The sequence below is a fragment of the Eptatretus burgeri genome, chromosome 8, assembly GCF_056783735.1.
Source record: "Eptatretus burgeri isolate ZD-2024b chromosome 8, Ebu_testis_v1, whole genome shotgun sequence".
Classification (NCBI taxonomy): domain Eukaryota; kingdom Metazoa; phylum Chordata; class Myxini; order Myxiniformes; family Myxinidae; genus Eptatretus; species Eptatretus burgeri.
In genome coordinates this window covers 49218566-49245585 of record NC_140968.1, presented here as the reverse complement: position 1 = coordinate 49245585, position 27020 = coordinate 49218566, and the positions used below count along the sequence as shown (strand labels likewise).

Here is a 27020-nt window from a genome sequence, read left to right as displayed (position 1 = left end):
CGATTTGCATGAAACCAGCAACAAACGAGATTATCTTCTCTTGTTGAAACGTTGTATTCACCGAGCTTGCGAGTGAAGACTCGCCAAAACGACGTGAGTTGATTGTTGTTTAGTCCGTAGCCCCCGAAAGTCGGGGGGGGGGGTCATGACATTATAGATATGTGGTTTGTGTCATAAGACCATTTATATGAAACCAGTTCCCCACACTCATACCAAGAACAAAAAAGTAGTGGCGGCGAAGGTATGCGCTCTATGAGTGCCCGTTATAGTTTCAATATGGCTTTATAAACAATGCCAAATCCTCTGCCCGTTCCAACTGTTTAGTGATTTCCTCTCCAAATCAATCAGGATGATAGGACATTTCCACACAATTAACGAAGACATCAAATAACTTATGGGCATAAACTTTCCTCCAATAAATATCTGCAAGATTATTCAAGCCCCCAGAACAATGATTACCATACGAGTACCAATGAGCTTACTTTGCCAAACACCACAGTTTACAATGGTTTCTTAGCCAACATTGTACCAGAAATGTTTCTGTATCCCGATAAAAAATTGGAAACAAGCCAGGAGGCGATGATGGTTTGCGGGCATTATTGAACAATGCCACGATAGGTACAATTGAGTTAGTGGAAGCTTTTGAGGAAGCCAGACTGTAAAAACCTATCTCTTCCATCAAAATTGACCAAATCCAATTTTTTTTACATGTTGTACTTGTGGACATTACACACAGCTTCTAGGAAATGAAATTGCGAGGGAAAAAAAAAAAAGAATTCTTTTTTTTTTAAGTTCAAGTGGGCGTGGCTCCACCCACAAGGGGCATGGGACACCCCTTATACAAAAAGACACAACTAGACCATGATATCTAGCTTGTGTCGAAGTTTCATCAAGATGACATCAAAGGTCACGGAACTATGCTCTGGAGAGGGTCACAAACAGACAGACACAACGAAAATAGTGGTCACTGCTGGCGCCCATGAACCAAAACAAGCAGTCATAGACTGGTACTTACGAAATCGTCAACTTGACCTCTGACCTTGTCTAATAAAAGCTGTCTCTAGAGAAGGTAGAGACGCAAACCAGAAGTCTCTCTGATGATTCTGTACCAAACCATCAAAATCGAATGTTTGACCTCACTGTGACCTTGACCTTTGACCGATTTTGACCAAAATCTAATCAGCGCTAGCAATCACCCTCCTGAATCACGTGGTGCAATTTGACATTGATAGCTTCTTCCGTTCGAGTTATAATTTTTTTTTGATGTTTGACCTCACTGTGACCTTGACCTTTGACCGATTTTGACCAAAATCTAATCAGTGCTAGCCATCACCATCCTGAATCACGTGGTGTAATTTGACATTGGTAGCTTCTTCCGTTTTCGAGTTATCGTGCCTACAAACAAACACACAAACAGAGGACGGAAGTGATCAATATACTTACGAAATCTAAAGATTTCGTAAGTAAAAAAAACTTGAAAGCAAAATTTAGCATCATCAGGAAGTTGCTAGATTTCCTATGTTTAGATGGTATGGACACTCCATCGGTTTAATACAACTCAAATCCTCAAAAAAAGATCTACCAAGATACAAACTTATCAACCTATAAAGCACCCTCCTGCCACCTGTGGAGGATTTCACAACCAATAACACTCATGAAACTTTTTGACAGCATTGCTAAGCTACAAAACTGACTGACCCAAAATATCCCATTTGCAATTCTTATTCTTCTTTTCAGACAACCTAACTAACTTGGTTTAAATATGAATCTGCTGCATTTTATATCGGGAAGGTCCGTGACGACTCAAATTTTTCATAATTTGAAAGGATTCCACAAAAAGTAGACAAAACTGCATTCCACAGTAATGAGGTGTGAAGGGAAATGAGGGTGGGCAAGACAACGCCCATCAATCAGCCTGATGGTGCAGGATTACGGTAACACAATTGCTTGAGGGTCAATCACACCTAAATGGGTGTGGTTAATGGCATAATATTATCCAATATGACAGTAACGACACCAGAAAAAACACTTTTAAATGCAGGTGTGGTCAACAGTAGAATATTACGTACAGTCCAACAACCAGTCACCAGATGTATGATAATTATAATCACACTACAATACGCAATTTGTTGGCTGTCGGTCTATCTGACCACGATACATTTGGTCGTTACTTATCCAATCTCAAACAAACTCGACAGGAGGACTAAGGGTCATGCAGTGGAGGTTGTAGCGACTTAATTTGCCCCCCTCCACAAGGGGGTTTTCTACCATGGGCGAAATCCATGCTAAGATAGCTAATCGTGATGTTTTTTTCAAGACATTAAAAGCTGATATTGGAAATCCGATTCCATATTTGATGATTGGAACTCATGGCCTAAATAATTGTCGAAATTTAGTGAATCGGAAAAAAAAATAATTCGGGATAAAGTTGTGCTTCCAAAAAAAAAAAGTTAAAAAAAAAAAGTTGTGCTTCCTAAAAAGTGATAAAAAAACCTGATATAATTAAATAATAAGCTCCAAGGGACATGAGATAAATAGCTCCAAACAGAAGTGTTATATTCACAATCACCATGACTTTCCTTTAAGTTTACTCTTCAGTGTTAAAAAGACCAAAAGTGACTATTAAAAGCATCATCAAATGTTAAAAGTTTGCAGCCCAACAGCATCAGAGGCGTTCTGAGGTATACCGTTTGTGTAAGCTCCAGGGTTCAAGCCTTCTGGCCTATTGCAGAGATGCCAACTTTTGGAAATCCGAATTAGGGAGGATTTGCAACCGACACCAAATAATGTGCGCAAAGCGCACATCTCGAGCGCGGAGCGCTCGACCCTTGCGGCGGGGCCCAGGGCCCGCCTTAGGGCCCTGGAAGCTCTGGGGTTCTAGACGCTCTCTAGTGCCCTCTGAGCCCTATTTTGGAGCATTTAACATGTTAAGAATTCCCACTTTTTGAACAAAAAAAGGGGAAAATTGTGCACTTTTTAATGTTACATGTATGTTAATATTAGTAAGTTAGGGGACAATCAAAGATTAACAAAAAGCACAAAAGAAGCAATATTTTTCTTACCTTACTGGCTGGTACTACTGCTGCTTGCTTTTTCCATGGCAGCTTTGCTGAGTGACAGCTGTGTGGCTCTTTTAGCCCTTCTGATTATGTCTTTGCTGTATTCTCTCTGGTAGCAAGGGGTGCTATGAGCTAGTTTTTCAATTAAGAGAGCTTCCAGGGTTTTGACACTCAAATTGGGACGAAATTCAGTATGATTCTTCCGTACAAGACTGAGTGCCCGCTCACATGATGCGTTCGAATGAGGAATGACCAAGATTCCCTTCATCACTTTGCTCAAATTAGGATACTTCTTGGCACCAGTGCAGGGATCTGTGAGCTGTGAAATCCGATGCCACTGCTCATCCACTCTCACTGTCTCAGTAGCAATTGTAGCTATGGAGGCGTCTGCCTGGTAGTGAGCGAATTCACTCTCAAGACTGTCTATGTCACTATCACCGCCACTGAACAGACAGGGGAATTTCTTGATGAAAAACTCCACACAGTCAAACCCCACTTCTTGGTGTAGCTTAACATCCAGCACCTGAGCATGCTTGGCTAATTCATCATCTAGCGGCCAGGTTTTGAAGATGTAATTGCAGGCTTTCACATAATATGAGCGAACTGCACTGAAGAAACCTTGGATGTCTGACTCACTCAGAGTGAAGGTGGATTTCTTGAGACTCCTTTGTTCCCTTATATACAGTTTGGCATCGTTCCCAATCATGAGGTCCTCATCATTCTTCTGATGATTTCTGTCAGAGAAGGGTACATTTACCAGAGCAACCGATGACACCGATGGTTTCAAAAACCGTACGAAGATATCTTCCAGAAGACCATTCAATTCTCCGTGCTGGAGATGAATACAGGGTTCGTCTCTTTGGAGCAGAAGATTCCCCTTCTCAAAAAGCTTGTTAGCATATCGAAGGAAGAAACAATAGAGTTTTGTTTGTGGAGACAAGAACATCCTGTTGACACGTTTTTCTCTATATTCCTGCACAGTGTTTGAGGAAGATGCGCTTTTAGTTGTAGAACTCGTAGTACACTTAGCCGCAGGGCGATCACACTTGCGTTTACTGCCAGCAGAAGAGGTCAGACTCGTAGTACCAGATCCAATTTTACGTTTGAGGAGAGAGCTTGAGGTAGGTGCAGCCAAGGAAGAAGACCTCTGATTCGAAGGTTTTGCTGAGCTTCTATCAAGTGATTTGGCAAAAGCAGAACTTAACTTGGGTCCTTCTTTGCCTGTAGATGGGACTATCACAGTCTTTCTCGACTCTGAAGGGATCTGCTTTGTAGATGAACGTGATGAAGGGCCGGTGATGCTACCTGCTCTCAGCATTGGTTTTGGTGCTGTCCCTGCTGTCTTCTTCGCAGCAGATACTGCAGTGGTAGTGGTGAATGCTGCTCCACTAGTGCTTGATCCTGCAGTGCCAGTACTGGCAGTAGATACAGTGCCGTCCTTCTTGCTCGTTGTTAGAGTCTTGGCTACAGTTGGTTGCATTTTTCTTCGTACTTCTCCTTTGAAGAAGAGGCGAAGTGGCTCCCACTGTTCAATCAGCCTGTCTAGGCACTGACCAAGGGACAGCCACCTTGTTGCGACATGCTTCAGAATCATGTGTGTCGGGGCATCACAGAGTTCTTGCAGTGCTTTCACTCCTTTGACGCGTTTACTACTTTTGTCCAAGTAGTAGTAAATATCGATGAGAAAGTCATCTAATTCAATGGGTAAGGCCTGAGCCGCCTTCTTGGCCGTATTGTGCATCATATGGCAAGGGCATCCCATGATGTAGCACTCTGGATTTTGTTTGTGGATATAAGCAGCGACTCCTTTGTGCTTGCCCACCATGACAGAGGCATTATCAGCACAAAAGGAAACGCAATTTCCCCACGGAATTTTCCTGTCACTGAACTCATGATCAAGCAGTTTGAAAATGTTTTCTCCAGTGGAATCTTGTTTGCACGCAGGCAAACTTAGCAAACCTTGCTTCACAATCCCAGCACTGTTGTCATGGTACGAAATCAGGACAGGATATAGCTGGGCCTCACCACTGTCATTGCTACCGTCTGTAGCTAGGCTAAATGGAGCTAGTCTAGCAATATCGGCAATAGATGAAGCAGTAACATTTGACAACTCACCAATTATTGCTGAAGTTTTTGTTCTTGCACATCCATACTTTGAAGCAACTTTTGAATCTGGAAACATCTTTTGAAATAGAGGTCCAGCATGATCTGAGACTGATATGGGCAAGTTATGTTCCACAATAAATCCACTAAAGAGAAGTTCCGCTCGGGTAACATCCTCTTCCTCGCTTGTCCCTTGTTTGGTGAAATAATTCAGAAGTGTACCGGTACTCGTGCTCGAAGATCTCTCCTTTGCAATGTCTGTGTGCCGTTTGCTTCCAACATGCTTCCGAATATCATCGCGACCTCCGTGCTCAACTGAAATATCAACGCTGCATACTGTACAATACGCATGATGAATTCCTCTTTCAGACTTTCGAATACACGGGTATTGGAGACTGTATTCGGTCTTGTACTTCTGAGACCATTTCTTGGTCTTCGTAAGCTTCTTTTCTGCCATTTCGTAATCAACATCGAGGGCTTGAAGCATCGGTAACTTCGAAGTCGATGTTCCACAGCTGCAGCGCGACTCGTAGAACTCTAGCGGCTGCTAAACACCGCACGGTGGTCGCGACCGCCGGGCTGGTACGGGGCCCAGCTGCATGCAGTGAGCGTATCGCATGCATATACACTGTGCATACATACCGCATGCACTGTATTGCACACATACCGCATGCACTAAATCTCAGTGCATGATCGCATAAGCGAGATCCAGACCCAATGTTTCGCTACTCCTCATTTGAATTTGCAATTTTTTACGTACAATTTGGTAGCAGCGAACGTTATGGAGTTACCACATGCTATACGTAGCAGACGATGCTTTTCATTCAATTCTCATACTAGTACATTCTGATTAGTGAACAGTGCAAAAATATCAAAATTTCGGGAGGATAAGGATAGTGATCGTAAGGGCGGGAGTTTGGGTGAATTTTCGGAAGCCTCCCGATGAAATCGGGAGGGTTGGCATCTGTGCTATTGTATAATTTATTCATGCCCCAGTGGAATTACAATGTATGATGTATTCACGTAAGCAATAGCAATCAAGCTGGTGTTCTGTGTCTCGACACCGCCCGCATTTTATTTATTTAGGAAGCGAAAGAGGCTGTGCTTATAAATTGCATGCGATTTTAAAATTTTATTTCGGGAGCAATCGAGGCTATGCTTATGCAGGGGCAAATCCAGGAATTGGGTAGGGGGGTTTCCAAATAACAGAAAATCGAAGTCATATGACCCCGATTCCTGTGTGCTAATTAAAGATCTGACAGCCAGCTCTTTTTAAAGACATGCCTGGGCTGTCTTTAACATGCATTGCTTAACAGACTGAGCATAAACTGAAATCTTGTTTTTTATTACTGTGAGCTGTTAGTGGTTTATTGTTTATTAGGTACTGTATTGATACAGTTTTTCTGAGGCTTCTGGCCTTTTTGTGGCACACTTTCGTGGGAGGAGTTCTGGGTTCCAGGGAACCCCTGGGTTTGCCACTGTAATGGTAAATATTTTTTTGTTGGGAGAGGGGAGGGGGTTTCCGGGCAACCAGGAAACCCCTCTGGATTTGTTATACACTGTATGTTTGTGCATTTGGCATTAACGCCTGAACTACATAAAAGAAATCCCACCTAATATTTTGACCCATTCATGTTTTGTATCCCATTTCGACCCGTTCCCACTTCACATTCCCTAATTGCATATCATTAATCGAATGTAATCCATAACTTTTTGTGTATTGTTACCCTCTGTGTTGTGTTGAATTTTGTGCACCGATCATTTTGATGGGTTTTTTACTAGTCATATAAATATGATGATTATCACAGGTGTGACAGCAAGTGCACAAACTGCAGGAACATTCTTCTGTCTTTAAAGTTTGCGCACACACACACTTTGTCATCATTGAAGTGTGATTGATATTAAATGAAGATGGTCAGTAAAAATGTAAATACGTTTTAAAAAAAGTACAGACACGTCATAAAAAAAACATTTCAAAAATATGTAAAAACAGTATAGGGATGGTATGCAAACAATTATGTAAACAAGGTAAGGATGGTCACAATAAATTATCATGTGAAACCATCCCAACATCTTTCTTTGAATGATGGCTGTGCCTGCAAATGACACTGTCCATCTCTCTCAATTCAGTTAGCTAAATTGTGTGTGTGTGTGTGTGTGTGTGTGTGTGTGTGTGTGTGTGTGTGTGTGTGTGTGTGTGTGTGTGTGTGTGTGTGTGTGTGTGTGTGTGTGTGTGTGTGTCTTAATATTTCACTGGTCAAATTCATACATGGAAACAATCAACATGCACTTTGATTGCAAATGGATGCAGGGATGGAAAGGCAACGGAGATGTCAACAAGTCACTTTATCGGTAAAATAGTATGATCTCCCTGGAAAGGTAGTGGCAGCAGAAACAGTAGATAAGTTTAAATTAGAATTAGATAGTTACCTGGAAGTTGGAGATAGAGGGGTACAGGGATGTTGGCAGGACTTTTAGGTAGCTTGAACATAGATGGGTGATTGTGTGCACGTGTACGGAGTGCTGTTGGTGGGGGTCTCGTCAAGGGGTGTTGTGTGGTTGATGCGTTTTTTAACCAAGCCCATGCCCTCCCCTGGGGAAAATAAAATAATATATAATAAAAAAAAATACAAAACTACAAAAACTTTTTTTTCAAAACCACAAAAAAAAACTTTATATTAAAAAAAAAACATTTTACATTTTATTCTTTTGATCTTGTGTAGATAAATTAGTATGGTGTTGATGTGGTGCAGGAATGATGGGCTGAATGGCCTCAACCTGTATCTGATTTCCTTGTGTACTTCAACTCGTGTGAAATTCCACATGTATTTAAACCGAGTTGGAGTACAAGCCATCAAGGAATTAAGATACAGGCCTTCATTTATTGCAATGTATTGTTATAGTTTTCCGCCCCGCCGTCGTGCGAGCGACCGCTTTTAACTAAATCGCGGCCACGTGCCAACCGGACGTGGCAAACCTAGTCGCAGCTTTCGGATCAACGCCGAAATCCAGCCATGGGTGTGTCTTTAATCACACCGAAAATCAGCCAACTATTCTGTCTGCGCGCGACAGGGTCCGATCGGCGAATTGTCAATTTACCTAAGTATGCGTGCAGACAGAAATGCCGGGGATTTACACCTCGACGGGACCTGCTTGGAAATGAGCCGCTAAGCAGCTCGCTCCGTTTGAGATTTGCCGAGCGGTGTATATCGCCAAGCCCTGCTGGATCCAATTACTTTATCGGCTATTTAAAAGCCCGCTAACCTCCCGAATGCAATACGGCAGCTCAATTAAGGGAAAGCACGCAACGAACAGGTCAACATTCACACAAGGACATTTATTCACAAAGCACGTATGCAATTATGCAAGGCAAACACGCATGCAATTATGCAGCCAACAAAAGCAACGCAGGTAATACAAGCACGACAAAAAACTACTACCGTTCTATTATATATTTACATGCACTTAACAGTTCTACTTAAGGACATGGCGCCACAACGTTCATACAAAGAAAAACCCCAGGAAAGAAAAGGGCAGAATGGACCTCGTGGGTCTTTATAGTTCACGGAGCCATGGAGACCGCAAAAGCTCCGAGAGGCCGCGCTGGTTACCTGTCACCCTCGTGATGACTCGCTGGGCCCTGGTTCGGCGACCCTCGGTGGCTCTGCCCGCACTCCGCGGGACTCCACCCGTTCCCAGTCTCAGTCAGCCTCTGTTCTGTTAGCCTGCAGCTTTCCAAGCTGCCAACTCGACCTGAACCTGACGTCCCCGTTTTAGTCTCCACTCGAGCGAACGCACGGTTTTTTATCCCCCGCCCGTCATGCCCTGCCCCTCCCGGCACGCGGCAGGGGGGGGGACTTTTCTCTGGGGGACACGCCCCCAACCGTCCTTTCGGGGCAGGAGTTCAGTTCCAACCGTCATTTCTGTTTACCGTGGATATCGGGGCGGGAGTCGAGTTGAGTTGCCGTTTCCAACCGTCATTCCTGTTTACGAGTAACCATCGCGTTGGGTGGCAGAGATGTTATTCGTTGGGGAGGCCGTTGTCTGTGGAGATGTCGGCGGTTTTGGAGAAGTTGGTTGTGGTTGTTGTGGCTGGCGCTGTGGTGGGGATGGCGTGGTTGTTGAGATGCGGTTGTGGAGAAGGTGGTTGTGGTTGTTCCAAAATCAAAGTAGCAAAAGAATAATGGCTGACTCAAAGATCACAGCCCGGTTACACGAATAATTGCCCGTTAAACATCGGTGGGGAAATAAAATCTGAACACACTTATTGACATAACTGATCTCTGGGAAGCCTGAATGGTGTTCTGTGAATTTCCACAACCGTAACAGTATGTTCTGAAAAGCTGTTTAACTGAAGCTTTTGTCAACTTCATACAGTGGACATATTTTGTTTTGTTCCCAGCAAAAAGTAGTTCACATTAAATTTACCCTCATATCTAGTGTACCTACTTAAACATATGTACATGAGATGTCAGTAATCTCAGTTTATGTTTAAATGGTTTACACGTAGAACCAAAGCATTGAATGTAGAGTGGGAAAGGAGATTTTAATAATTTACTTGTACTGTATATTTATTATTTACTTTAAAACGAAAGGTATAATCAGATGAATCAGGAAGGGGATGGGACGCACAGGAATGAGGAAGGGGATGGGACGCTGTGGAAACAGAAAATGAAATATAACTTATTAACTTCAATTTCTGTCATGACATAATTCACAAACATTGACGAAATTGTGATGTAATTTTAAAAAATCCAAGTCAAATGACATTTAAATCATCACAAAATCATTTTATCGGGTTGGGATGCGCAAGGGGAAAGTTTTCCTGATTCAACAGGAATGTCGACGACATGGTTTGAATAAAGTTGTGCTTCCTACATTGGTAAGACTGTTGCTTGCCACTTGGACATGGAGTGTGTGCTCTGTACCACCTGGAGAGTGGACACACCCTTTAACCTTCGTGGAGAACAGCATGCGATCTGACGGCTGTTGGCACTGGCGCGCTGCACATGTACAGTATACATGTACACGGTATATGTTGTCTTTGACCGAATAACACATGAATGCCACCAAATGAAAATAATTTACCATTTATTTTAAACCCCGCTTTAATTGCGTGTTTATTCAACGATTATTTTCTGAACATTGTGAACAAGTCATTAGCAACTCAAGTCGTATGTAAGTTATATGCAAGTCACAAATCTCCAGACACCAAGTCCCAAGTCAATTTCATGTCGCAAAATTTTGCGACTGGAGCCCGACTTTAGTTCCCAACTCTGGGCAACAATCATTATTGCAAGAAAGATGTAGGGATGGGTTCACATGAAAATTTATTGCAGCCATCACTACCTTGTTTGCATCCACTTTGGCATATCGTCCCAACATCCTTTTACAGTTACAAAATGTTTTTTATTACTTGTTATAACTACAATTACGTTTTTAAAAAAAAGAAGAAAAACACGCTGTAAAAACTCACGAGACCATTCAACATATCCAAACATCAGACTATTTTACCGATAAACAAATGCAAGCCATTACAAAGGGCAATCCATCTCGCAAACCTGTTGTGAGGGTCAATGTGGATAAAACAGAGCAGGTTCCCTTGGGCAGGAAGCCAGGAGTAAAGTCAACAATATAAAGCAGCTTGAATAAGACAACAACCCCCCCCCCCCAACATTACAATTTAGTCCTTCTATCTTGGTTATACCACATCTGAGGTGAGATAGAAAACTCCTCATGGCTAAGCCTGTAGTAAGAATCATACCTTATTTCAAATAACTTGAGTAAGTGCACTTGAGAGTTATGTGGTCATGAATAATGAGTGTGGTTGGCAAACAAACCTTCCATTTCCCATGACAAAAACCCCAGAATTTATCATGACACTCCTTTTGCATAACCATGGTGCTTGTATGCTGAATCATCTCAACACATATAAAGGAAGGGCAAACAATGGTATAACAAAGAAAGCGATATCTCATCGGTCTGTTCATTTTTGTTTCAATCACAAATCGAATATGGAACAGTAACTTTACACACAATAAACACAAAAAATTAGAAGCTACGTAATGAAGAGAATTGCTCACAGCGTTAACACTTTTTCTCATGATTAAATGGCACAGAATATCAAATCATTTTAAACAATCAACGGATTCCTGTAGATGCACAACGTCATTGGTGCGACTCCTAAAAGTTAGAACAAAAGAAAAAGCGTAGAAACTCTAATAAACCAGATCAATCAGATCACCTTGACGGGTGATACAGCAAATGTTCAAGTACAAAAGCAGGCATGCATTACCTGACTGCTGTGTTCGAACAACAGAAGCTGGGAGTGTATGCACGTCTTTAAATATGGATCGGGACTCCTCCACAAGGAAGAAATGCTGAGATTGGCGTAAAAGCGACAGTGCCGAATGAGGGAGCCAAAAAGTGCAAAGTTGACTGTGCGTCCCACCCATATCCTCGCAACAAGCGACATCTGAGTGGGCTAGTCCTGGGGTGGAGCAAGAACACAAGGTGGGCGGGACGTTCTGACCACATGTCACTCCATAATAATGTTATCCCCCTTTGATTCTCCAGGCACTTAATTCGTTATGTATTTTCCATATCTCAAGTTTTCTCAGCAATATATATATATATATATATATATATATATATATATATATATATATATATATATATATATATATATATATATATATATATATATATATATATATATATATATATATAGTGTTGTGGTTACCAGATTCGCAAACCACCATTCAGGTCCCTTAGGTGAGGTATCTCGGTAAGTGCATGTGTAGTTAGGCCCAAACCCGTTGTCTAGTGGGAATACATGTCATTTATACGTGCTGCGACTCTTTAGGATAGCCGTTTTTCTTTTACTATCTTTATTTTGGACCAATCGCCATCATCACAACCACAACATCAACCACCGACCACAACCACCGCTTCACCACAACCGCCACGACCTTCACGCACACCTCGCCACCGTAGCATCGCCACCGTTCTTGCCCCGCTGTGGGTACCGGTGTTGGACTCATGCAGAACGCGCGTCGAACAGCGTGTACAAAATCACGGATTTTCTGCTTCAAAAACGGATCCAAAACGACACACGCCCACTTTTTGCCGTCCAATCGGTGAGCGAGGGGCGAATTGGCCCCGCCCCCAGGGCGATCGATATATGCAAATTTGTGGATCAAAAAGCCTTCACGCCCACTTTTTCTCGGGCCAATGGGGAGCGAGTTGAAAGGTCAAAGGGAGGGGGTCAAAGGCGAAGTTACGGGGGGATAAAAGGACGGTGTTCGTCAGTCAAAGGAGTAGTAAAAGTCGGAGCGAAAGAGTCAGCAGAACGAGAACGAGGGGTCGGAGAGTCGCAAGAGGGAACAAGTAGTAAAGGTCGGAACGAGGCGAAGGAGTCGGAACAGAGAGTCAAGACTTCGCGGGCGGTGGAGCTGCTCGTCGTGTGCGTTAAAAGTCGGAACGGAGGGGACGAGCTGTGGAGAGGCGGCGAGGGCGGACGAGGGGGTGCTCGCGTCGTGCAGGGAGCTGCACCCCTGGGAGGCCGACAGCGCGACCTGGCCGAGGTGGAGACGCTCGTCGCATATAATAAAGATCCTCTATGCCCCGAGCATCAGCAACCCCCTCCTGTTTCCCCCCCGCGCTGAGATAGTGCGACCAAGGGGGCCCCGTTCCCACCCCCTGCCAGGCACTGTCCACGAGGCCCGCGGGTTGCGGGGCCATCGCCGCTCCGCGTCTCATCACCAGACGGGTAGGCCCGACCAGGTCTCGGCCCCAGGCCTACCTCATTCTTGAGGGTATTTCTTTTCCTTGGTTTTGGGTATGTGTTGTCGGCGCCGTCTGTGAAGTAGAATTGTATAAGTGTTGCCGTGTGCTCGGTAGTCGGAATTAGCTCTGCACTGTGTTTTCACTTTTATGTTTGCTTTCTGTGTAAATGGAATTGTGTTTTCTTTTTTTGTGTGCATTTGGTGGAATTGTATTTGTGTGCTTTCCGTTCGTCGCGAATAAATGTGCTTTATTGTTGAACTGTTCTCCCGCTTCGCTTCGTCTTTTCCTCCATTGAATCCCCATCTTGCTTCACGTAAAGGGTTGGTAGTGGGCTGAATACGCCCGATAATTAATCGAACCGTCGAGGTCGACGATAACACCGCTCGGTTATTCTGATAGTACGGAACGGGTCGCTTAAGTGGCCCGTGTCCGAAGTCGACCTGCGGCGAGGTGCGATCGCCCGGTCTACCCTCCGCGTGGGTACTTAGGTAGTTCGAATTTGGCGAGCAACCCTATCCCACGCGGGGGCTGATTGGCTCGATCGCGGTGAGACCGAAAGGTCCACCCGTGACTGGTTCCCGGCGTTAGTCCGAGAGGGTCACGACTGGATTGTCCGTCCGGTGGGCGACGTGCCGCGATTCGGGTTACGTGGCCGTCGCACGCCGGCGGGCGCGAAGACCGCAACAATATATATATATATATATATATATATATATATATATATATATATATATATATATATATATATATATATATATACACACACACACACACACACACACACACACACACACACGTTATCAGCTTATTTCCTTGCATGAAGGTCAATGAATGTGTTCAGAATGGTATCAAGTAAGCATATACAGGTGTGTGTGTGTGTGTGTGTATATATATACACACACACACACACGTTATCAGCTTATTTCCTTGCATGAAGGTCAATGAATGTGTTCAGAATGGTATCAAGTAAGCATATACAGGTGTGTGTGTGTGTGTGTGTGTATGTGTGTATGTGTGTATGTGTGTATGTGTGTATGTGTGTATGTGTGTATGTGTGTATGTGTATGTATGTGTGTGTATGTGTGTGTATGTGTGTGTGTGTGTGTGTGTGTGTGTGTGTGTGTGTGTGTGTGTGTGTGTGTGTGTGTGTGTGTGTGTGTGTGTGTGTGTGTGTGTGTGTGTGTGTGTGTGTGTGTGTGTGTGTGTGTGTGTGTGTGCGCGCGCACATACAGAAAAAAACACTCACCCACATCTCTCACTTGTGAATGGAGGGAACAGCCAATCAGCTCTCACCGAATCAACTACATCCAGGTTGCTCGGATTAAATTAATGATTGACCCCTCCCATGCTCCCCTACCTAAAGTAGCTGCATAAAACAACCCAAGAAGACTGATGGAACGTAAGTACTAAACGCTGTTTCGAACCCTTCTCAGAGTTCCTCAACAACTATAAACACATTCACACAGTTCACACACGACAATCCCAATGCTTCCCACCACCTCAGCTGCCAGACCAGTTTCATCACTTATTGGCGAATCTTCAGCGATAGCGTAGACAGCAATGCATACCAATGAGCCTCTCGAGCATGCAACACGTGCAAACATCAAAAGCAGTCAATATATAAACAAAGACATACATACATATTATATATATATATATATACACACGTTTAACTTTGTGGTACAGTGGGTTGCTCTAGAACCACGAACGCCACCCTGTCAACCACGAGTTCTAGTGTCCACCGTCGAATTTTGCCGATAAACTGGAGGTCACGTGGTTTCCTGAGCCTCCTTCGCCAAAGCACCAATCTTAACTTGATGAGATTTTAATTAGGGTGGCCGAGCGTTTAACCGCTGGTGCTTGCCGACTTTTATTGGCCAATTCGTGTGGTAATTAACTCCCAGTCTATCTCGGTTTGGACAATGCTGCTTTCATGGAAGGAGAGAGCAAGCACGGACAGGTTGGAACGTCAACAAAGCAATTTATTAATAAGGAAAATAAATAAAAATCAATCAAAATAATCGTAAGCAAATAAATAAATCGATCAGGCACTGAGAGAAAAAGGGACAAAGGGCAGATGCTTGTGTCTATGTCTTACTTGACAAACACAGACAAGGGTACCCAGCAGATCATTTGGGGGGGAAACCGTCTTGCTCACCAAAGAGAAGTCGTCCGTGTCAAGCGAAAACGTCCTGAAATGAGTGTGCGTGCCTTGTTCGTTGCCAGCGCCCAGCCCCGCCGTGCACCCACTTGCGAACAGCTTGAACACCGATCGATGTCACCCCCAAGAATCAGGCACGCCAAGAGCAGGCCCCGAGCAGAACGAGCACCGACGGCCCGAGCGTCACCCACAGCCAGGAGCCACACAGACGGACAGCTGTTTGGAGATGTGAGGCAATGTGAAGTGCTGAGGAGCTGTGAGGCGCTGTGAGTTACTGTGAGGAGATGAGGCTGTCACCAACTCACTGGCGCCGACTGACTGGAAAAGTCGTCTGACTGACTGGACTCCGACTGACTGGTAAAGCTGTCTGACTGACGCCGACGGACTCACAAACTGATTCGTTGTCGACTGTCCCGCCGCGAACGGATCTCTCGTCCTCTTTTTATAGGCGGCCTGGCTGGGCGGGCGCAGACTCCAACCAAATCGACCCCACCCCATTTGCGAATCATTGCTGTGACAACCTGGCCGTCCCGCGATCACTCCGAGCCCACAATACAATGCCTGTGGTGCTGGACGAACGGCAAAAAGCAGCCATTTGTCAGAATTACCGAGCGAAAACGTGAAGCGCTCATAAAACGTCAACAACAATTATCACCTCAATGTTCAGTCTGATATGAAAAAGAGCCAGTTCGCGTCCATAGAGACGCCGAACGGGGTGGCAAACGTCAATGGAAAAAAGGCGGGTGTCGGCGTTGGTGACAGAAACAGGTGTCAACGTCGATGGAAAAAGGCGGGTGTCGGCGTTGGTGACAGAAACAGGTGTCAACGTCGATGGAAAAAGGCGGGTGTCGGCGTTGGTGACAGAAACGGGTGTCAACGCCGATGGAAAAAGGCGGGTGTCGGCGTCGGTGAAAGAGGTGGGTATCGGCGTTGGTGACAGAAACGGGTGTCAACGCCGATGGAAAAAGGCGGGTGTCAGCGTTGGTGACAGAAACGGGTGTCAACGCCGATGGAAAAAGGCGGGTGTCGGCGTCGGTGAAAGAGGTGGGTGTCGGCGTTGGTGACAGAAACGGGTGTCAACGTCGATGGAAAAAGGCGGGTGTCAGCGTTGGTGACAGAAACGGGTGTCAACGTCGATGGAAAAAGGCGGGTGTCGGCGTCGGTGAAAGAGGTGGGTGTCAGCGTTGGTGACAGAAACGGGTGTCAACGTCGATGGAAAAAGGCGGGTGTCGGCGTTGGTGACAGAAACGGGTGTCAACGTCGATGGAAAAAGGCGGGTGTCGGCGTCGGTGAAAGAGGTGGGTGTCGGCGTTGGTGACAGAAACGGGTGTCAACGTCGATGGAAAAAGGCGGGTGTCGGCGTTGGTGACAAACGGGTGTCAACGTCGATGGAAAAGGGCGGGTGTCAGCGTTGGTGACAGAAACGGGTGTCAACGTCGATGGAAAAAGGCGGGTGTCGGCGTTGGTGACAGAAACGGGTGTCAACGTCGATGGAAAAAGGCGTGTGTCGGCGTCGGAGAAAGAGGTGGGTGTCGGCGTTGGTGACAGAAACGGGTGTCAACGTCGATGGAAAAAGGCGGGTGTCGGCGTTGATGACAAACGGGTGTCAACGTCGATGGAAAAGGGCGGGTGTCAGCGTTGGTGACAGAAACGGGTGTCAACGTCGATGGAAAAAGGCGGGTGTCGGCGTCGGTGAAAGAGGTGGGTGTCGGCGTTGGTGACAGAAACGGGTGTCAACGTCGATGGAAAAAGGCGGGTGTCGGCGTTGGTGACAAACGGGTGTCAACGTCGATGGAAAAAGGCGGGTGTCAGCGTTGGTGACAGAAACGGGTGTCAACGTCGATGGAAAAAGGCGGGTGTCGGCGTTGGTGACAGAAACGGGTGTCAACGTCGATGGAAAAAGGCGGGTGTCCGCGTTGGTGACAGAAACAGGTGTCAACGTCGATGGAAAAAGGCAGGTGTCGGCGTTGGTGACAAACGGGTGTCAACGTCGATGGAAAAGGGCGGGTGTCAGCGTTGGTGACAGAAACGGGTGTCAACGTCGATGGAAAAAGGCGGGTGTCAGCGTTGGTGACAAACGGGTGTCAACGTCGATGGAAAAAGGCGGGTGTCGGCGTTGGTGACAAACGGGTGTCAACGTCGATGGAAAAAGGCGGGTGTCGGCGTTGGTGACAAACGGGTGTCAACGTCGATGGAAAAAGGCGGGTGTCAGCGTTGGTGACAGAAACGGGTGTCAACGTCGATGGAAAAAGGCGGGTGTCGGCGTTGGTGACAGAAACGGGTGTCAACGTCGATGGAAAAAGGCGGGTGTCCGCGTTGGTGACAGAAACAGGTGTCAACGTCGATGGAAAAAGGCAGGTGTCGGCGTTGGTGACAGAAACAGGTGTCAACGTCGATGGAAAAAGGCGGGTGTCGGCGTTGGTGACAGAAACAGGTGTCAACGTCGATGGAAAAAGGCGGGTGTCGGCGTTGGTGACAGAAACGGGTGTCAACGCCGATGGAAAAAGGCGGGTGTCGGCGTCGGTGAAAGAGGTGGGTGTCGGCGTTGGTGACAGAAACGGGTGTCAACGCCGATGGAAAAAGGCGGGTGTCAGCGTTGGTGACAGAAACGGGTGTCAACGCCGATGGAAAAAGGCGGGTGTCGGCGTCGGTGAAAGAGGTGGGTGTCGGCGTTGGTGACAGAAACGGGTGTCAACGTCGATGGAAAAAGGCGGGTGTCAGCGTTGGTGACAGAAACGGGTGTCAACGTCGATGGAAAAAGGCGGGTGTCGGCGTCGGTGAAAGAGGTGGGTGTCAGCGTTGGTGACAGAAACGGGTGTCAACGTCGATGGAAAAAGGCGGGTGTCGGCGTTGGTGACAGAAACGGGTGTCAACGTCGATGGAAAAAGGCGGGTGTCGGCGTCGGTGAAAGAGGTGGGTGTCGGCGTTGGTGACAGAAACGGGTGTCAACGTCGATGGAAAAAGGCGGGTGTCGGCGTTGGTGACAAACGGGTGTCAACGTCGATGGAAAAGGGCGGGTGTCAGCGTTGGTGACAGAAACGGGTGTCAACGTCGATGGAAAAAGGCGGGTGTCGGCGTTGGTGACAGAAACGGGTGTCAACGTCGATGGAAAAAGGCGTGTGTCGGCGTCGGAGAAAGAGGTGGGTGTCGGCGTTGGTGACAGAAACGGGTGTCAACGTCGATGGAAAAAGGCGGGTGTCGGCGTTGATGACAAACGGGTGTCAACGTCGATGGAAAAGGGCGGGTGTCAGCGTTGGTGACAGAAACGGGTGTCAACGTCGATGGAAAAAGGCGGGTGTCGGCGTCGGTGAAAGAGGTGGGTGTCGGCGTTGGTGACAGAAACGGGTGTCAACGTCGATGGAAAAAGGCGGGTGTCGGCGTTGGTGACAAACGGGTGTCAACGTCGATGGAAAAAGGCGGGTGTCAGCGTTGGTGACAGAAACGGGTGTCAACGTCGTTGGAATAAGGCTGGTGTCGGGGTTGGTGACAGAAACGGGTGTCAACGTCGATGGAAAAAGGCGGGTGTCCGCGTTGGTGACAGAAACAGGTGTCAACGTCGATGGAAAAAGGCAGGTGTCGGCGTTGGTGACAAACGGGTGTCAACGTCGATGGAAAAGGGCGGGTGTCAGCGTTGGTGACAGAAACGGGTGTCAACGTCGATGGAAAAAGGCGGGTGTCCGCGTTGGTGACAAACGGGTGTCAACGTCGATGGAAAAAGGCGGGTGTCGGCGTTGGTGACAAACGGGTGTCAACGTCGATGGAAAAAGGCGGGTGTCGGCGTTGGTGACAAACGGGTGTCAACGTCGATGGAAAAAGGCGGGTGTCAGCGTTGGTGACAGAAACGGGTGTCAACGTCGATGGAAAAAGGCGGGTGTCGGCGTTGGTGACAGAAACGGGTGTCAACGTCGATGGAAAAAGGCGGGTGTCCGCGTTGGTGACAGAAACAGGTGTCAACGTCGATGGAAAAAGGCAGGTGTCGGCGTTGGTGACAGAAACAGGTGTCAACGTCGATGGAAAAAGGCGGGTGTCGGCGTTGGTGACAGAAACAGGTGTCAACGTCGATGGAAAAAGGCGGGTGTCGGCGTTGGTGACAGAAACGGGTGTCAACGTCGATGGAAAAAGGCGGGTGTCGGCGTCGGTGAAAGAGGTGGGTGTCGGCGTTGGTGACAGAAACGGGTGTCAACGCCGATGGAAAAAGGCGGGTGTCAGCGTTGGTGACAGAAACGGGTGTCAACGCCGATGGAAAAAGGCGGGTGTCGGCGTCGGTGAAAGAGGTGGGTGTCGGCGTTGGTGACAGAAACGGGTGTCAACGTCGATGGAAAAAGGCGGGTGTCAGCGTTGGTGACAGAAACGGGTGTCAACGTCGATGGAAAAAGGCGGGTGTCGGCGTCGGTGAAAGAGGTGGGTGTCAGCGTTGGTGACAGAAACGGGTGTCAACGTCGATGGAAAAAGGCGGGTGTCGGCGTTGGTGACAGAAACGGGTGTCAACGTCGATGGAAAAAGGCGGGTGTCGGCGTCGGTGAAAGAGGTGGGTGTCGGCGTTGGTGACAGAAACGGGTGTCAACGTCGATGGAAAAAGGCGGGTGTCGGCGTTGATGACAAACGGGTGTCAACGTCGATGGAAAAGGGCGGGTGTCGGCGTTGGTGACAGAAACGGGTGTCAACGTCGATGGAAAAAGGCGGGTGTCCGCGTTGGTGACAGAAACAGGTGTCAATGTCGATGGAAAAAGGCAGGTGTCGGCGTTGGTGACAGAAACGGGTGTCAACGTCGATGGAAAAAGGCGTGTGTCGGCGTCGGAGAAAGAGGTGGGTGTCGGCGTTGGTGACAGAAACGGGTGTCAACGTCGATGGAAAAAGGCGGGTGTCGGCGTTGATGACAAACGGGTGTCAACGTCGATGGAAAAGGGCGGGTGTCAGCGTTGGTGACAGAAACGGGTGTCAACGTCGATGGAAAAAGGCGGGTGTCGGCGTCGGTGAAAGAGGTGGGTGTCGGCGTTGGTGACAGAAACGGGTGTCAACGTCGATGGAAAAAGGCGGGTGTCGGCGTTGGTGACAAACGGGTGTCAACGTCGATGGAAAAAGGCGGGTGTCGGCGTTGGTGACAAACGGGTGTCAACGTCGATGGAAAAAGGCGGGTGTCAGCGTTGGTGACAGAAACGGGTGTCAACGTCGATGGAAAAAGGCGGGTGTCGGCGTTGGTGACAGAAACGGGTGTCAACGTCGATGGAAAAAGGCGGGTGTCGGCGTCGGTGAAAGAGGTGGGTGTCGGCGTTGATGACAGAAACGGGTATCAACGTCGATGGAAAAAGGCGGGTGTCGGCGTTGGTGACAGAAACGGGTGTCAACGTCGATGGAAAAAGGCGGGTGTCCGCGTTGGTGACAGAAACAGGTGTCAACGTCGATGGAAAAAGGCAGGTGTCGGCGTTGGTGACAAACGGGTGTCAACGTCGATGGAAAAGGGCGGGTGTCAGCGTTGGTGACAGAAACGGGTGTCAACGTCGATGGAAAAAGGCGGGTGTCGGCGTCGGTGAAAGAGGTGGGTGTCGGCGTTGGTGACAGAAACGGGTGTCAACGTCGATGGAAAAAGGCGGGTGTCAGCGTTGGTGACAGAAACGGGTGTCAACGTCGATGGAAAAAGGCGGGTGTCGGCGTTGGTGACAGAAACGGGTGTCAACGTCGATGGAAAAAGGCGGGTGTCGGCGTTGGTGACAGAAACGGGTGTCAACGTCGATGGAAAAAGGCGGGTGTCCGCGTTGGTGACAGAAACAGGTGTCAATGTCGATGGAAAAAGGCGGGTGTCGGCGTTGGTGACAGAAACGGGTGTCAACGTCGATGGAAAAAGGCAGGTGTCGGCGTTGGTGACAGAAACGGGTGTCAACGTCGATGGAAAAAGGCGGGTGTCGGCGTCGGTGAAAGAGGTGGGTGTCGGCGTTGGTGACAGAAACGGGTGTCAACGTCGATGGAAAAAGGCGGGTGTCAGCGTTGGTGACAGAAACAGGTGTCAACGTCGATGGAAAAAGGCGGGTGTCAACGTCGATGGAAAAAGGCGGGTGTCAGCGTTGGTGACAGAAACGGGTGTCAACGTCGATGGAAAAAGGCGGGTGTCGGCGTTGGTGACAGAAACGGGTGTCAACGTCGATGGAAAAAGGCGGGTGTCGAGCCTCCTTTGGGCTGACGGCTATCTCACGTGCATGAATGTGTCTGACGTAAAGAGAACCAGAGTAGTGTCAAAGCCACCCAATGCTCGCCTGTTTATACATTTATCGTTTTTAAAAGACTAGTGTAATAATATTTTTTTTATAAAGCATTGCAGTGAAGTCTGATCCAAATAATTTTAAAGCAATATATGTATTTGTATAACATGGAATAGGCGAAGCCGAGAAGCGAAGGGAGAATTCTTCTTACATTCGCTTCTTAAATATATCAAATTAAACCGTCTTTTTGCTATGAAAAAATAAATATTACTTCAACATTACCTTCACAACGACAACTACACCGCCAAGAACAGGATCTCATCTAAAAAAAAAAATTAATATTACCTTCACAACAACAACTACACCGCCTAGAACAGGATCTCATCTGCAAAAATAAATATTACCTTCACAACAACTACACCGCCTGGAACAGGATCTCATCTAAAAAAAAAAATCCTCAACATTCCCTTCACAACGACAACTACACCGCCTAGAACAGGATCTCATCTAAAAAAATTAATACTAGAAGTGAACGTAGTATTCTTCTTACATTCGCTTCTGACTTTACAACTTGTTCACAACTGTATACGCAATTTCCGGTTTCTTCGGAATTAGCAATCAAATAACGTAAATCACGATTAAAAATTATTTTTGATGATGCGGGAAATATCTTTATTAAAATCAGTGAAGGAAATATATACCATGTCTGATATTATTTGGGTTTTTCATGTCTCCGACGATGCCTTTATCTCCCGGCATTCATCATTCTCCATGACAAAAACCGGAAACAAAAAAAAAACCAGAAGCAAAAAGAAAAAACGGAAGCAAAATGTTCATAGCCAACGACACGGATTCACAATTGCCAGGGTATTGTGTTGTTTTTGTTGTTTCCTATTCTCTCATGTGCAAGCGTTAAGTAATATTCACAAGATAGAAATAAAACCCAATCGTGTTTATACACCGCACAGCGTTTAACAACAACCGGAAGCAAAAGGTCATAGCTAACGACACGGATTCCAAATAGCCAGGGGTATTGTGTTGTTGTTTCCTATTCTCTCATGTGCACGCGTTAAGTATGAAGCTCACTGCGTTTGCTATTATACCGGGCGTAGTGGCGTGCGCCTGTAATCCGGCTACTCGGAGGCTTGGGTTGGAGGATCGCTTGAGGATGGGAGCTCTGCGCTGGGCCACGCTATGAGAGGGTGTAGGGCATCCCGGAATCATGGCGAAACCCAATTCTTATCCCTGTGTCATAAGAGGCAACCAGGGTTGCGTCAGGAAGGGCATCCGGCGTAAAACTTGTGCCAAATCAGCATGCGGATCATAACAGATGATCCGCTGTGGCGACCCTTAACGGGAGCATCCGAAAGACGAACAATATATGTATTTGTATATTGTAATCAGTAAAAAATAGTGTGGTAGATAAAAACATTAGAAAGGAAATAACTTGCACCAAAAACTTTAACATTTTCACGCTCACGCCAGGGGTATCGCTATAGCTCTCTGTTCTTCGAGCAGGCGAGCTGAAAAGGAGCTTTCCATAAGAGGGAATCTATGCTTTACCCTTCTCAATGCATGACATTTAGAATCCCACCAGACATGGGGATAGGTCTACCCTGGACATGCATTTAGGGAAATAACTATTTGAGGACCTAGATGTTTTGTATGCATCAGTCGGATCAGATTCTGAAATCTGTAACACTACCCCTTTCCCGATCCCAGACTTGTCTCGAGTCGTCCAACAGCTGGAGACGTCGGTTGACAGTTACATCATTGCCATTAAAAGTTAGCATTACCGTGTGACATGCAGATGAAGTTACCCCCTACCTAGTACGTTTTAACTCTACCCTTTGGTGTGTGCGATAATTTAAACTGGATATGTCCAGCCTGATGCGTTGGGAACTACCTAACTGACTCACACGAACAACCTTATGGTACACCGAAATTGCCGGAATTTTTGAAACTAAAACATATAACCGGTGGGTTTTAATCATCCATACAACTATATACAATTTCCGACCCAGGACTGACAAATTCAAAAGGAAAATTGTGGAGGGGGAGAACACCTGTTGACTTCTTGCCACCTTCATGCTTTTCTTCAGTACACCTAACAAAACAAACCGGCTGGCCAGTGACTGACATACAGGCCATAAACGTTGTGGCCTTCTAAACAAAAAAAATGATCAAAGGAGGCAGCAACAAGAACCGAGCCACTTCCTCCACCAAGCTGCGCTTGTGCAGTTCATGGTCATGGTAATTTGTGGCAAAAGATGTGAAGCAAATTTGCATGAGCCTGGTGTAAAGCTGGTATGAAGCTGGAATGAGGCTGGTATGAGATTGGTATGGAGCTGGTATGAAGCTGGAATTTTCGTCTCCTTCAACCCAGTGACGGGCCCAAGCTCGTACCTGCCAACATCTCCCTTCTCTTCAGCTCAAGGAGTGCTTCGACTGTGTTTCCCCTTGGGTGCTCTATCTACACCCTGACCTGTTTATCTTCTGATTGCGGGAAGCATGTTTTTAATCTGTGACATGCTGATGAACAGGCCATAAATTAAATGGAAACACACTCACTTTTCTGATATGAGCACTCGCTGCCATTGTTGATTGAACTTGAGTAATGAATATCTTTTCTCCTTCAGGAACGGGATATGGTAATTATGTGTAATATAATTATTCAAATTTTCCTTATCTATCGATAATTCCAGCAATCTCTGTGTGTGTGTGTGTGTGTGTGTGTGTGTGTGTGTGTGTGTGTGTGTGTGTGTGTGTGTGTGTGTGTGTGTGTGTGACCGCTGTTTCTCGACAACCGCTGGTCCGATCTAATTGAAACTTGCCAGGTATATTTCTGGGGACCTGAGGATGTGCCTTTTCAAGGTTTGATATTAATCAGACAAGTGCTTCCCAAGTTATGGCCATTTATTTACCAAAGCAATGGGAAGACACGTTGTTGCGTGGGAGTGGCCGATGGGGAAGGGAAGCACAGCCACGTTCCCCATTACGGGTTACAACGTACGGGCTTCCAGAGAGTGATGAGTTCGTGTATTCTCATAATTTCTCGATTTCTTATGCACATTTATAGATAAACACAATGGCCTAAGTTATGATCGTTTTCTATTAGACGGTGTATAAATTTCGGGAACATCAGAGTGCTGGTATGCTCCGAACCACGAAGTAAATTTTTTCTCTCTCTTCTCTTCTCTTTTTGTTTTTCCTTGCCACGACATTGCGAAAAGGTAAAATACGTTGGCGCTAATTGAATAATTGGGTATTAAAAATAAATTGCGAATAATCGTAACTGCGAATAATATTGAACTTCCGGGTCACGCACGTACGGGCACGTGAGAGCGAAGAAACGGCCTGTGTGGTTTATTTATTTATTTATTATTATTATTATTGTTACGTTTGAGGGGGGGTATGCATTCAAAGGGTAATTAGGATGTTTAATTAGGTATGCCATGCTGTTCGAGTTTACCAGGATCTCGATGTAATAAGTAGCAATTCAGTGGTGATAAGTTGTCTAGTAAATGTTCATTTCTTCAAAGGGGGAGATGATAATTGTCACGTAATTAGATAAGGACACGGGATAGGGTAAGTGTGTCTGCGTAAACCCCTTTTTGGTATTCTCTGGAGACTGGCCGTGACGTCACAGGACAGTGCAGCGGATGGCTCCGCCCCGTGATCACGATTGGCGGAAGGCGATGGCGGTGGGCCAATAAACGGCTCGATTGAAGTGACGAGGACGAATGATAAAAAGGTTCTGTTCGGGGTCGAAAAGGAAGAGGAAGAAGATTACAACTAAAAGATCGTGGGTTTTTTGGTGTGGAAGCTGTGGCAGCAGAGAGTGTCCTGGTTGTTGTGCTGAATCGATCGTGTTCTTGATCGTGTCTGGGAGCCTTGCCGAGCCTCGTGCCTCACTTTGGTTGGCTCTGGGGTTCTGCTGACTTGGAGTGCGGGGTCGGGCGGCGGGCGGACCTGCCTCCCTCTCCTGCTCGCGGCTTGGCGCCGGAGCTGGTTCCCTGGCGGCTGTGAGCGGACTTGGGCCAAGACCAGGAGGTCGACAGCACCACGGTTTCTCCTGCCCCCCTGACGAGAGCAAGGTCAGCTCGTCCGGCGCTGATCCAGGGACAGTTGCGTCCACACCACGGTCCAGCCTGACCACCAGAAATAGCTACGTTTTGTGTGTGTGTGTGTGTGTGTGTGTGTGTGTGTGTGTGTGTGTGTGTGTGTGTGTGTGTGTGTGTGTGTGTGTGTGTGTGTGTGTGTGTGTGTGTGTGTGTGTGTGTGTGTGTGTGTGTGTGTGTGTGTGTGCTTGGCGCCTTAGATGGATTGAGAACTGTATATTCATTGGAATTGTCTGTGTTTTTCCCCATGCCCGATCCCACACCATCCCGTCGAATCGCCCTGGATCCCTCTTCTTGCCGAGTCTTGTTATTTCTGGTAATAATTAGAAAAACAAATAAACATCATCAACTCAGTGAAAAGTGACTCGTGCCACCTTCCTCGTCCCGTTTGCGGTAGAGCGATTAGAACCGCCATGTTTGGGTTATAAACAAATAAATCGCCTCCATCGTTTCGGCTCATTCTACGTTGGCGGGACTGTTCAAGTCCCGTGGACGTCACATTATTATTATCTTGCCAAAACGAAGTTTTTGCAAGATATGTTAGTCAGCTTGTCTGTTTTTTTGTTTGTTTGTTTGTAATCACGTATAAAAAATTCTGCAGAGCACAGTTATCATCGGAAATTTTTGTAACTTCGCATATCAGAGGCCTATAGAGGTCCCTTTAAGTGCACAAAATTTTGAAGGTCAAGGTCAAAGGTCAAGGTCACTTTGACGCAAATCAGGGGAGTCGACGAAACCCTTATATTTTGAGTAATTTTGATCGGATCGTCTTCAAACTTCAAGGGAATATACTTCATGGTCTGGCGCTCAGCTGATTAATTTTTGGTGGCGATTGGCCTTGACCGTCATGTGTTTTTTTTTTTTTGGTCTGTAATCACGTATAAATCACTCTGCAGAGCACAGTTATCATTCGAAATTTTTGTAACTTCGCATATCAGAGGCCTATAGAGGTCCCTTTCAGCGCATAAAATTTTGAAGGTCAAGGTCACTTTGTCGCAAATCAGGGGAGTCGACGAAACCATTATTTTTTGATCGGATCGTCTTCAAACTTCATGGGAATATAGTTCATGGTCTGGCGCTCAGCTGATTAATTGTTGGTGGCGATTGGCCTTGACCTTCATGGTTAGCGCCTGAGGTCAAATATATTTGACCCCAAGGTCAAATTTTCAAGTTTTAGGAACCATATCGTGTAGTACCTCAAATTGAACACCTCGATGAGGGCTTTCTCGATATGTCAAGCTTGAGACATTATGACGTCATTTGGTGACGTTATGAGGCAAACGCATATTTTTCATGGTTACTCTGTAGAACGATTCTCATTGGAATCTCTCGTGGGCAGATATTCCTCAAGGAGTCGCTCCTGGTGGATAGCAGCTCTGTTCACCTCAGTGTGACCTTAAAGAAGTCACACGTGGTCATCTTTTGGCAAGATACGGGTCACCCTGCGGGTGACATTGCTTTTTTTTTTTTTTTTTTTACGGGCACGTACTAGTAAGAAAAAAATGGGGGAACTGTGGAAGAAATTATTATATTAATGTACTCAAAATTGTAATTGTGCTGGTGTTTTATAAATTTAATTTTTATGATAGAAGTC

At 46.5% G+C, this 27020-nt stretch overlaps 2 protein-coding genes across 3 annotated transcripts in view; both read right to left on the bottom strand.

Moving 5' to 3' along the window:
• The window catches only part of LOC147021705 (oxysterol-binding protein-related protein 6-like), a 214582-nt gene extending 202930 nt beyond the window's left edge, over window positions 1-11652 (bottom strand). For both annotated transcript variants that reach the window (XM_085891970.1, XM_085891969.1), the window contains exon 1: window positions 11458-11652. The gene's annotated coding sequence lies outside the window, so the exon portion shown is untranslated. The remainder of the gene's footprint in view (window positions 1-11457) is intronic.
• On the bottom strand, window positions 2132-11020 carry LOC147021706 (uncharacterized). The gene is made up of 2 exons (XM_085891971.1): window positions 11003-11020; window positions 2132-9818 (listed from the first exon to the last, which is right to left on the bottom strand). Exon 2 carries the CDS (start codon window positions 5647-5649, stop codon window positions 3064-3066), a length of 2586 nt encoding a protein of 861 aa, XP_085748097.1. The 5' UTR covers window positions 5650-9818; window positions 11003-11020; the 3' UTR covers window positions 2132-3063.
• Window positions 11653-27020: the final 15368 nt, after the last annotated feature.